Source organism: Equus quagga, chromosome 5, assembly GCF_021613505.1.
Source record: "Equus quagga isolate Etosha38 chromosome 5, UCLA_HA_Equagga_1.0, whole genome shotgun sequence".
NCBI classification, from domain to species: domain Eukaryota; kingdom Metazoa; phylum Chordata; class Mammalia; order Perissodactyla; family Equidae; genus Equus; species Equus quagga.
The window spans coordinates 92905647-92918708 of record NC_060271.1 but is presented as its reverse complement, the minus strand read 5'-3'; the positions used below and the strand labels follow the sequence as shown (position 1 = coordinate 92918708).

At 36.7% G+C, this 13062-nt stretch overlaps 2 protein-coding genes across 5 annotated transcripts in view; one reads left to right on the top strand and one right to left on the bottom strand.

Annotated features, from left to right (window-relative positions):
• Positions 1-7888, top strand: part of CFAP36 (cilia and flagella associated protein 36) — a 29346-nt gene extending 21458 nt beyond the window's left edge. The window contains exons 5-10 of one of the 2 annotated variants that reach the window (XM_046663387.1): positions 174-261; positions 1997-2048; positions 3696-3798; positions 6713-6852; positions 7046-7192; positions 7721-7888. In XM_046663387.1, the coding sequence (XP_046519343.1) occupies positions 174-261; positions 1997-2048; positions 3696-3798; positions 6713-6852; positions 7046-7192; positions 7721-7822 (632 nt within the window). In that variant the 3' untranslated portion in view covers positions 7823-7888. Of the gene's footprint in view, positions 1-173; positions 262-1996; positions 2070-3695; positions 3799-6712; positions 6853-7045; positions 7193-7720 lie in introns of both variants that reach the window. The other variant, XM_046663386.1, reaches the window with a different exon arrangement.
• Positions 7889-10263: 2375 nt separating this feature from the next.
• The window catches only part of PPP4R3B (protein phosphatase 4 regulatory subunit 3B), a 63624-nt gene continuing 60825 nt past the window's right edge, over positions 10264-13062 (bottom strand). For all 3 annotated transcript variants that reach the window (XM_046660952.1, XM_046660951.1, XM_046660953.1), the window contains exon 16: positions 10264-11921. In XM_046660952.1, coding sequence (XP_046516908.1) covers positions 11817-11921 — 105 coding nt within the window. In that variant the 3' untranslated portion in view covers positions 10264-11816. The remainder of the gene's footprint in view (positions 11922-13062) is intronic.

Genomic DNA, 13062 nt, shown 5'->3' with positions numbered 1-13062 from the left:
TAAAACAAGAAAATATTAAAAAGACCACAGTTAAAAAGATAATAGTTTAGAACATTTTTTTAAGTGATAGATCTTAGTGAACTAATTAGTACCTCTTGATGAACTAGAATAGTGAGAAATGAATGTTTTCAGTTGAGTTGATGTTCTTCCATGTGGTCTTTGGTTTTGAGCAGGTGTATTACCTGACTGCTTAACAGATGGTTCTGATGTGGTCAGTGACCTCGAACAGGAAGAGATGAAAATCCTGAGGGAAGTTCTCAGGTATCCTTCTTTAATTATGTTTTGAATGAATCATTAGTAATGTTGTAATATGATCTGTTTACATGCTTTTTACCTCCAAAATATTATGAACTAGAAAAATATCTAAATTCTCTACTGAAGACCTTGAAAATTATTTATAATTTTATTTGTTTATAACTATGTGTATATTACATTTTTTAATGGACAGAAAAAATTATTTTCAGATGACTCATATCAAACCAGCCCAAATGGGAGCGTCTTCTTCCACTCCCATGATGGGAATAGAAATTAGCCACCACTGGGAACAAGGTGCAGTAGACTCAGCCTGGTGCCTGGAAAGGCGTATAATGGCCTGAGCTGAGCAGGAAACTCCATGGTTTCTGGATCTCGGTACTGGAGGTGGCTCATGCTAGGTATCTCTCAGGAGGAGGCTGGACATCCAGACCCTACAGACAAAATAGCTGACAGGGTTGCCAGTAACCTGCAGGCATCTGTGGCCATCCCAGATGACTGTCTTGCTGGTTTCTTCCTTGTCTCAGTTATATGATTCTCAGCCAAATGCCTCGCATGGAGTGTGCAGCCCACTAAAAAAGGCCTTTTTTCCCCCTTGGGCCTGTTGTCCCCTGACCTCTGGGAGTTTTGGAAGGGAAGGGAAATTGCAGCACCTCATTTTTAAAGCTCCTGTGATAATGTATGGGTTTAGGGCAAAAGGATACCTGCAGCCACTGTGTCACCTGCAGAATGGGGCCTTGGCCTTTGAGGGCTATAACCATACACATGACTATCTTCTAGCATCCTGTAGTCCCCCGACCTACCCAGCTTGTCCCCAGCTCCAAAGCAGAAGGGAGGCTGGGCAGGATGGTGGTTGGGAGGATGGGCCTAGTGGGGAACTATGGAAGGAGCTCCAGAACTTAGTGCTCTAGATTTCAGGGAAGTGGAGTGCTTCTGGGGCGGGGAGGGAGGTGTGCAGGTGACCCCAGCCCTTTCCTGCCAGATCCTACTTTCCCCACGAGGGGCAAATGGGAGCCTGAGACAACACAGAATGCTTTGAATTTACAGGTTTGAAGAGGTGAGTGTACTTGGTAATAGGGTTAGAGGACTGGTAAAGTTTTCACTGGTACTGATTGCTTCTGTTAGTTGATTGGTGGCCTGAAAATCGATCAGCATTGTACTTTGAGATTTTATTTTCTAAGGGTTTTTTTTGGGGGGTGTACTACAGTATAAGTAGCAGAGCTTAGTTATGAACATGCACAAGAGTTACCTTGGCTATTTTCCTAAATCAGACTGCCTCAGTGAGCAGTTTACAAAAGCTGATATGGCTGTGGCATAGTGGCATCAGGAGGACTTGGTGATAACTCAGATGCCATTGGAAAAACTAGAATGAGGGGAGAAATGGATCTTATCGGAGGGGTGTACCTGATCTCTCTTCGAGAGATCAAAGTCTGTGTTAATGGGATTTGCCATTCAAATTTGGGTTTAGGATTTCAAGCCTTTTGGTCTTTGTTCAGGCAGGGGTTATTCACATTTCTAGAATAAATGGGTAAACCTGTATCTTATGTCACTAACTATATTATGCTGTATATGCCTATGTATGTCTTTCTCAGTTGATTGTAAGCTGCTTTAAGCAAAGCCTGATTATTTCCATCTTTGTTTCCCAGATTCCTCCACACACTGTAATCTTAGGTTAGCATGTTGCTTATTGAGTATTTGTTCTTTGACCAAAATTTACTTTTCTACCTTATTTTGTATATTTCAGAAAATCAAAAGAGGAATATGACCAGGAGGAAGAAAGGAAGAGAAAAAAGCAGGTGCCTGCAGAACATGTTAATGTAACGGAAGTATTTCATTGCTATTATCCCTAAAATTTACACCTCGTTTTTGCCGTTAGAGTTTAAGCTTACGTGGGACTACACAGCTCCTCAGAGTATTCATATTTTCTTGTCAATTCTAAGCATTTATATTTAACTTTATAATTCATCCAGCAGTCTACCTTTTAATTCCCAGTAAAGACTGAGATTATTAACTCCAAAAAAATGTAATACCATTTATATTTGGGGGGATACTTATAAAAAATTCCCCTTAATTTTATGAATAAAAGAAGATTAAGAAAAATATTTTGCTTTCCCACTGTCCTTGATTATTTTACTATTTTGAAGCAGCAACTGCGGTTAGCACCGAGGGTTCCCTGCAGGCTTTACCGTGATAAGCTTGAAGCAGGGTGCTTCAGTGTCACGGTGTCACATCTGCTGGCACACATTAAGAACTGTTTCTGTAAAGTGCCTAATTTTTCGTAAGGATAATTAAACATGTATTTGGCTGAGGGGAGGAAAGCTAATATTTATTCTTTCCTCTCTCCTTTTCTAGCTGCCTCTCTTTCCCCGTTTTCCCACATCTCCCTGAAGGGAAAGGGAAACGTAATATGTACTCTCTTTCAGTCACTTGAAAGGCGTTTGCCTTTCTTCCCTTCAGTCACTATGATAGGTGCTTGTATCACTCACTGTCTTTGAAAAACCTATTTTACTCCAAGGTACCTAATGAAGAGCAGAAGAAAGAGATGTTTTAGGATTAAGAGGTGATTTATGTATCTTTGAGTAAATCTCCTTTTAGTCAGTGGAGGTGAAACTCACAGATATTAATAAAGTTTTTTTTAATATAAGGGTATAGAATAGACACCAATTCAAAACCGCTGTCAGAAGACAGTATTAACACTCTGATTTATAAATGAACTATATTAGGCTTCTTGAGTAATATGTTTTAGGGGTGTATGAGTTGTTTTAGACTTTTTACTATGGAAATTTTCAAACACACAAAATAAGAGCTGATTATAATAATGAATCTTCATGTATCCGTCACCCAGCATATAGGGCTTATGATTTGGATATCCATGAATTACCTAAGAAGCTACATATGATTGGGTTTTCCTCTGTTTTTAAGGAAAAATGAATTATCAGCTTGTTTAATTCTTTCTAAGATTTAAATGATTTCTTTAGTTTAAATATACTATCACATTTTAGAAATGGAAATAAACCAATTTGTAGCTTATTCGGGCATATCATGGTAGTGGTATATAGATTATTTTAAATGGAAAAGCACCTTATAATTCAGTGGTTTTATTTCTCAGAGTATTTCTCAGTGTCTTGCTCAAGGTCACATGACTAGTAAGGGTGAAATCTAGGTTTGAACCCACTTCTTGCTAAGTCCAAAGTCCTAACTATACTAGTTAGTGACTCTTAGCACTGCGTGATTTGAAATGAGAATGTTTACTTACCTCAAAAAGTGGAAGATATAAAATGCTGGAAATATCTTAAAAACTTTGGAGAAATAGAATATTTTGTTCATTATCTATTTAGTATACAGTAATTTTTTTTAAACTTATGTCTTTGGATCCCTTAAGCAATGAATTAGTCAAAATTAATCTAAAATGCTTTTTTTAATTGTATTATGGATTCCTGAAGTTATCAGAGGCTAAAACAGAAGAGCCCCCAGTGCATGCTAATGAAATTGCAAAAATGAATAATTCCCAAGGGGATGGTGAACATTTTGCACACCCACCCACAGGTAAGGTTGAAGTTGACCAAGCTTTCTCTACTAGTTCGAATACATAAACATTGTAAATAGTGTGCTACTTTCTCATACATACTTAAGCTTCAAAAACCCTGGGAGGGAGTTGTTGAAAGGCTATTGGTACTTAAAGTTCTTTCTGAATTTAGCTAAAGAGGTGGCAGAGGAGAAATACCCAGCTGACAGAGAAGGTGTAGTCCCCAAATTTCTAAGTGAAGCCTGGAACCCAGAGCAGTGAGCAAAATTCCTTGAGGGAGCCACCAGCCTCTCTGCCACGGCTGCAGCATCCAAGACATGTTCACGTAACATTTGGTGTTCTCTTCCTTGACCACACTTATATGGTGTTTGTGAGTTAGAAGCTGAACTTGGAAAGATAATACTAAGTCATTTTCCTAATGAATTAAAGCACAGGTAGAAAATAAGAGGTCGCTAATTTATCTATTTAGTCAGAAACTATTGTTGAAACCAAAAACAGAATCCTTGTGGGAAATGGTAGTGGATAAACTTGTTCAGTGTGTCAAATCTATTTTCAGTATACTCTGATTTTCTTTATGAGAGAACAAGTAATTCTGAAACAAATTGAATCATGATTGTGAGTTCAGTTCATTTTATCATGGATTTCTGTGGTTTTAAATCAATGTCTTTTTCTCAGTTAAAAAAACATAACTCTGTGAGGTAGATATTAGGATCTTTAGTTTTCTTTTTTTTTTTTTGCAAGAAAGTCAAAGAAGTTGAGTGACTTGTGCAAAATCATGAGCTCTTAAATGGTGAAACTGTGACCTTGGTCTTCTGCCTCCAAATCTTGTGTTCTTCTACGCTTTAGAAGAACTTCTGTAATTGAGAAAAGATGGGTTTGATGTTTACCCATTGATTTTAAGGAACTATATTCTTAGTTGATAAACAGTGGGGCATATGAAACAGAAGCAGGTTTATGAAGTTACCTTACTTCTTTCTTCCTAGCAAATCTAACCATTTCTTTTCTTTTTTTATATTCTGTAGATTCTCAGTGGAATAACCTCATTTGAATTATATCTATGAAAACACCTGCTTTAGATTTGTCTGAGCTTTTTTTTAATCTGCTGACCCAAGATTAGCTTTGTATATACAGACCTAAGTACACATACCCTGTTTAAATCTCGTGTCTGACATAATTTGAATAAACCTGCTTCATCTAGTTCCTTATCTGACTATTCAGTGAAGCTGTAGAAAACAATCTCAAACCACATGTAACTCAATTATGCACATTAGTGGCACAGAAGAAATGGCAGATAATTTCAAAAGTAATGATTTTAATTTTCAAAAACTATTCTATTTTTTAAAAATGAGTTTATCCCATATTCCAGGAAATCACTTCATACAACGTGATAGAAGCCCGGTATGAATACCTAATTTGGGAACAATCATAAAGGTGTTCGACCTCCTGTTTATCCATTTGCTCATGTCTTTCCTTGGTTCCTGCTAGAAACGGACACCATCTGTTCTCAAATTGACACAAAGACTTGCCAGAGATGAGATGATCTTTCTTTGGGCTTGCTGGCTTTCTGATTTTTCATTCCTAGAAATCAGAGAAGCTAAGTATATTGGCTTCAAATACTTTCCTTTCTAGATCTGAGTTAGAATATACAAGATGTTCATGACCAACAAATTCAACGCAAGAACTATCCAGAGCAAGTACATAAATTGAATATAAATGCTTATGTGCCTGGGATGCCCCCTCCTCAGAAATGAATTGAACTGTGCCTTCTCCAGCTCTGTAGTTCCATATTTGGGGGCTAAGCCTACCTTTGCTTAAAGGCACCATCAGTAAGAATTGCATGTTTAACTCTGTCTGCATATTACGACCAGCTTGTTTAAGCTCATCTTTATTTGAGTTAGTCCTGTAGCTTCCTGTCGAGGTTGGTTGGAATGTTATCTCTAGCCTCATCTCTGCCGTGGAGACTCCCCTTACTGTCCAAGAGCCTCAGAGCTTTTCTTCTTTCAGTCTCCTAGCACTCTATGCGAGAGCAGTGGTCCTTTGGCAAATTTCTTGCTCACGCGAAGTTCTCTTTCTGGTTTTACTATGCTGGCAAGATTTTTAATCATTCAGAGACATGTAAATCATGTTCTTCCATCATGCTTTTAGTTCTTGGCATCATTTTTATGTGAGTCTTTGCTTGTCTCACTCTGCAGTCCTTCATAGTCCATGTACTTACACTGAAAATGTTTTATCTTAAAAAAAGAATCACCTTAATTTATAATAAAAATGGCTCAGAAAAGCAATTAGCATGTTAATCCTGTCTCTTGGCACAGTCACCAGATCGCTGGAAAGTACTGAGTGCTCATGTTATATCTCCTTCCAAGTTCTATTTACTTTAAATCTTTTTTTTTAATCTGTTGGTAGGTTCATAGTTATCTTCAATATGTATCACAAACAAAAATTATTAATATTACTGGCACTTACTCTTCCAATACAAAAAATTGTAGCTTTATATTAATTATTCTGAAAATAAAGGGTCACTTACAGTTTTTACCTGCAGGCAAAAATTTGGGAATCAATTACATTACTAGTAAGGGATTTTAGTGTACTGTTTATTTGGCTTATGTGGCAACCTTGTAGTGTATTATAGTGTAGTTAGTTCTAATCTTTAGAGAAGAATTATATCTTTTTGTGGCTATAGTACCAAATAGCAGAAGCTTGGTATTTGTTGAAATATCATTATTCATAAGAAATTGTAGTTCAAGCTCCTCGAGGACAGAGACCATGTTTACTGTTCTCAGCCGGTGCCTATCACAATATAGGCACTGAATCAATGTGTGTTGATTGAGTGAATGTGAAAAAAAAAAGTATTATTAACACTAGCTGTTTTTGGTGAACCTAGCCTAATATTTAATATTTCTTATAATATTCTAATTTGTCTCTAATTACTGCCAGAGGTTAAAGTGCATTTTGGTAATCAGTCAGTACAACCTTTGGCAAGAAAGCTGGAAATGTTGCCTGAAACTTCCTCCCTTCCACGAAAAGGCCTGAAGATTCCTGGCTTAGAACATACAAGCATTGAAGGACCAATAGCAGTAAGTAAAAAACATTACTTTCTAAGAACTATGAGCAAAATGACAAAGTACTGGGAACAAACAATGTAAACAGCCATACATTTGGCTTTCGTTATGATCTTGAACTCAAACTTCCTATTGAATCAGATCAATCAGTGGGTATCTGTGCCACTTATACAAACTTGAATTTAAATAGTTCTCTTTTTTGACCCAGAATTTATCAACTTTTGGAACGGAAGAGCTCCGGCAACGAGAACACTATCTCAAGCAGAAGAGAGATAAGTTGATGTCCATGAGAAAGGAGATGAGGACTAAGCAGATACAAAATTTGGACCAGAAAGGAAAGCCTGGGGAGGTAGAGGTATGGCTAGCCTCAGTATGTCAAAATCTGCAAATCTAGGGGATGTATTCTCAAAATCAGAGTTATGTGCAAGAAAGCCTCAATAATGAATGTTGCTCACAGATCCATTCTTATTAATCTCCCTGCTAGGGTAGCACTTGCTAACATCTTTTCTAGGCAGTGAGATGGCTGTGATATGAGGATTTTGTGAGACAGAAATGATAGCAGTTTCATGGATACATTTTTTTCTGGTTTATTTGCCCTGCTCTGAGTGCTTAAGGGTCAGCAATCTACTTGACCTGAGACTTTTGAAATATTCTATCCTAGAGCTGCGTCGGTATCATAGCCACCACCTCCAAGAGGCTTTCCCAAGAAGAGATTCTTACAAAGAAGATATTTAGGGAACTCAGTCCATATGTGGCTTTAAAATTTTTTTTTTTTTTACTGAAAATGCTCTATAATCTTTGTTCCAGGCAGTATGTTGGGAATTTTAGATAAATGAACCCATCTTATATGGTAGCCAATTTCTTTTTTTTTTTCTTTTTTAAGGAGATGACAGAGAAACCAGAAATGACAGCAGAGGAGAAGCAAACATTACTAAAGAGGAGATTGCTTGCAGAGAAACTTAAAGAAGAAGTTATTAATAAGTGATGTTAAAAACAGTTTAGCAAAACAGAAGTTCAAATTTTCTTAAAAATAAATTATCTAATCCTTAAACTGAGCCTGTTACTTTCAAATACTTGTGTTTGTAGATACAAATATGTTCTCATTATTACTATTTTATTAAACATTTGAGGTAAAGGGCAGTGGGGAAGGCAGCTATTTATGCTGACCAGTTTAACACAAATTTCCGAATAATGTTGTCTCTTGGAGAGGAGGTTCAGAAAACTAATTAATAGTGCATTCATTCATTCAAACTTGCTTACCTATCGTTTGTGCTGAGCATTGTGCTAGGTGCTTAGCATACAGTGGTCAACTAGATCAACAGGGTCCTGCCTTCATGGGGTTAGCGAAGAAGGCCCAAAGAGCAAATTGGGAGAAGGGAAAAGTGCCGTGTTGTATCAGGGCTGGCCAAGCCTCCTTGAGAAAGCAGTGTTTAACCTGCTTGGAAGGCTAACTGCAGGGAGAAATGGGAAAGAACAACTCAGGTCCTGTAGCAGGAAAAGAAGAAAGCACATACCGACAAGCTGTTCGGATGGCTAGTGTAGAGAGAGTGAGGGGAGAGGGTTAGCATATTGAATTGGTGATAGATGGGGTACCGATTTGCAGGGCCTTGTAGGGAAGGTGAGCCTTTTAAATTTTATAATGGCAGTGGGAAGTCACTGAAAAGTTTTAAAGCAGGGAAGTTACATATCAAAGTGTTCGTTTAAAAAAGATGTGTGGCTGCTGTATGGAGACTGTTGCATGAGTCAGAGTAGTTGTGGGTATATTAGGTATAAGGTAATCCACTGAAAAGAAGAGTTATCTGGGGCAGTGGTAAGATAGATTTTAGCATCTCACACTTGAGGCAGGAGCAAACAAAACTTGGAAAATAGATGTGGGGGATGTTAAAAATACTCAATTACTCTTTCTAGAAAAGCTACCATTAAAACAGATAAATTGGCTGAGCCTGTTGAGGGGAATGCTGCCTTGGGTGTAGGTCTTTTGTATGTGAAGTGATCCTGGATGGTTTTCTGTACAGTAGTCTGCGTAAAGATAACCAGAATAGGAGAGAGAACTTTCTTTCAGAAACTTCCTGTGTTGGGTCATCTCACTAGCACCCCCTTTTCTGGTTATGGGCCATTCCTGTAGTTTACCTTAAAATTCCATTTTATCTCCTTAAATTTACAGTTATACATTTTTTTTTTGGTCAGGAAGATTGGCCCTGAGCTAACATCTGTTGCCAATCTTCCTCTATTATTTTTTTGTATGTGGGATGCCACCACAGCATGGCTTGATGAACGGGTATGTAGGTCTGCACTCAGGAACCAAACTGGTGAACCTGGGGCGCCCAAGTGGAGTGCACAAACTTAAGCACTATGTCATTGGGCTGGCCCCTACAGTTATAAACTTTCTCACAAGGATACCAAAATTACCTCCAATCTTCAAGCTGCAGAGAAAAAAATCAGTATTACTTTACATTTGTCACATTTTCATCACTTAGAAGAGGAAAAACTAGTGATTAAAACACAGAAATCTGTTTCATGTAACTTTTTATTAAAAATAGTTTTTATATTGGATACATGTTTACAGATATAATTTTAAGAGAACCTCAGGCATACAAATGTGGGCTCTGGCTTGCTTCACTGAGTGAAGATAAAGATATAAAAATCCTGATTGCCTGAGGGTAGTCATTTAAGACAGCAGCTAACATGTAGAATCTTAATATTATTCTTTCAGGGGATATTTTAAGTCTTGTTGTGATATCATTGTGGGTGAGCATATGTTCCATGAAAACTGTTATCCTATAATTAAACAAAGTACTCACATTTCTGCTATAAGAAAAGGTTCCTATGATGATGACGGTTTAAATGTTTAAGACACATGGCAGTTCTTCAGAAAGGAAAATTAAACTTTTCACAAGATATAAAGATAATACTTCTTCCTGGAACCTAAAATTACTTAATCAGGAAGAGTCAAGAGTAAACAGAGAAATGCTTTAGGCCTGGGCTTCTTAGATTACAAGAGGAAATTTAATAAGAGCTAAGAAGAGTGAAGGGGCTTGATAAAACTTGCTTGAAAGAAAATGTATTCATATGGCAACTTTACTGATCTTCGTTTAAAGTATCCTGAGTCACTTGCCTTATGAGGTGGAAGGTCTTTTTCATTATATGTTCCTTTAATCAGAGAGGTTGATAACAGCCCCACACTCTGATGCTTTGGTGCTGGGACTTTATTTGCTCAAGGCACACCTTCTAAAATTAGAGGCAGTGATATTTAAAGTGCAGCTGAGCCCCGTTTATTTAGAACTCTTTCAGATTGGTGTATGACCTAGTGGTTTATAATCAACATCTATGGATAATTTACTCGCTTTTAAAAGATACTGTAAAATGGCCATATTTCCAAATGGAGTTAACTTATATTTACAATAAACCAAACAAAAGCAACAATCATAGAATTACAGGGTCACATTTTAATTCCTGAATTTTACAGTTCAGCATTAATATCACCACATGTATACAAATGGTGTAAAACAAGTACAGTGGTATTTTTAATACAAAATAAACATCTGTTTTATGGAAAAACTATACTTCATATCTACACAGACAGCCCATCTTTTCCAAACAATAGCCAAAATTAAAATTAACTACAAAATCTCCAAAATGGGGGAAACTGCTTCAGTTTAAGGTATTCCAGGAAAAATGGACCCATAACACATTACAAGGGTGATCCGAAGATTGTAGCTGGAATTACTATTTTTAGTTTTTTTTTTCCCAACACATTCAATTGTAGTTTGGGGGACATTTTTCTCACTTCAGCATGATCTCAGATCATAGATGAGCAAACTAACATTAAAATATTTACAGTTAACTTGCTGTTCTAAAAATAAAACGTCTTAACTGTTTGCCTCAATTTATTATTTTAAATTCATTTACGTACACGGAATGTGCTTTTACTCTTTAAAAAAAGCAGCTTTCATGTTACACCCTTGTTTATGGAAAAGCTTCATGTGTTGCATGTTGACTTTGACAGTGTAGAACTTCTTGGATCAAAATGGCCTCTAGATATTAAATGCCACTTAATTCAGCACTATTCTTTGTAAGTTAGTCTTTATAGAAATTATACTTTAAAACTTGTCTGTAGCTCTGGAGAGAGACAACTTTACTAACAAAGCAGAAAGTGACTTCAAAGTATCTTCCACAAAAGATTGTACTGGTAGGTGGTTGAAAACGTTCTGTTTAATCCACTCCTGTTCCTAGAGAAAACCATTTTGGAATACTACTTACTAATTCTTGGCATTTGTCACCTCTAGAAGTGCTGATTTTAAAGTTATATTAACAAAACTGTCCATTTTGAATCCAGTTTGTTTTCATCAAAATACATACTGAAAATTCCAGGTGTAGAAAACTCAATATGTGCTGTAATACAGGGTGTATTTCCCTCCAACTACCTATTAGGCTGAATTTCTGTTAAATCTTCAAAGAAATGGTCCCAAGAGTTTAACTTCCTTTTTTATGATAGTTGAATTTGTTTTCCATAAAAATTTCTTTTAAAAAGAGGCAAGTGATTAAAAGAACAACATGGCCAGCACCATTATACAAGTAATGTTATTGGATTTGCAACTGAAGTTTTATAACTGTTTCTAGATCGGATACCCCCCCTGGAGCAACCCTGCATTAATATTATTTTATCAACCTTGTCCCTCCCCCAAACCGTCCCAAAACCTGAGTTTCCTTGCTGAGAAGCTATCTCCCAGGTTCTGGTTACTAACCTTTTTTTTGACAGCCTGAAAGGCAAACCCCTTAATTACTAGCAAGTGATCAAGTTCCTGGGAAGCCTGTTTTTTTACAGAACTAAACTCTCCTAGCTGATACAGTGAGTGGCTTTTGCTACTCCTGGTATAATTATAAGTTCAAGTGAGAAAGCTTTCTGATTCAGATTTTCAGCTCATCAAACAGTTGCAGCATTTAGTAAGACCACATGTTGAGGGTCCCCAGTTAATATTTTATGAGCCAAGACGAGGTCTTTTCCTGGGAGATGCTGCTTCTTCTTCTTCTTCTTCTTCTTCTTCTTCATCATCTGGATAATCCACTAAACCAACCAAACTTCCCTATTGAATAATAAAAAATTTTTTTTAACATATGTAAATAAATAAAAAAAGCTTATCAGTACAGTCACTTTTAAAGATATCAGAAATCATTTTTCCAAACTACCTAACCAGATATACTTGAATTTGATAAAGGAACTGCCTGAAATTCTGAACACTTAGTGAGTACAACTGGTAGCACTCTTACTCTCAACTTTCCTGTCTGGCTTTGGGATTTTTAATGATACTTCACAATTTAATTCAGCAAAATTTCACTGTGGAAAAATAGCTATATTTCCAAATAGCAGCACTCAAAAAGAATAATGACATTTGGAACTAGAAGGACCTTGGAGATGAACTGGTTCATTTCTCTCATTTTGAACTAGAGAGAAGAGCCAGTTAGTGATAAGAAGTCTCCTTTTAGTTTTTGTTCCTCATGTATACATTTCTTCACTAAGTAGGATACATCATTGTTTTCATTCTGCTTTTGAAGAACAGTTTAAAATGGCTGACGACAATAAACTCATGAAATGCTTCCTAAAACCTAGTGACTGAAAAATTTAGGGCTAGCTCTCTAAGTGAAAGAAAAGTAAGGATGAGTTAATTCAGGTGTTTGGTCTTTTATGAATAATAGACCCCTTTGAAAATCCTATTTAAGCTCTGGACACTCTACCCAGAAAATTAAAGTCCTTAGGTTTGCATTCATTTTGAACTAATCCCATGAAATTTATACATGTCCTACAGGTTACGAGGACCACTGTAAATGTTGTATTTAGTTCAAACCCTTAAGGCCTCTAGGGGAAAAACATACACAATTGAAATAACTCATATTTCAAACTTATGTAGCTTCATACCTAAAGAATCCAGGCGTCTGTCATTAACACTTCACCAGAATATAACTGAAACACTAGTATTAATCAACAAAGGCCTCTGAGCAGCTAGAAATAGTTATCAGAAAGTCTGTAAACTAAATAAAACATGTATTTATGAGAGAAACTTTCTGCTTCTTTCTCAGCTCAATAACACACAGTTCTTAAGTTTGGTAAGCAAGAGGTAGTATGGCTAAATTGTTAAGAATATATTGATTGTAGTCTGACTGCCTGACAAAATTCCAATGCCACCATGTTTTTGGTGCATCACCTTGGGCAAGTGACTTATTATCTCT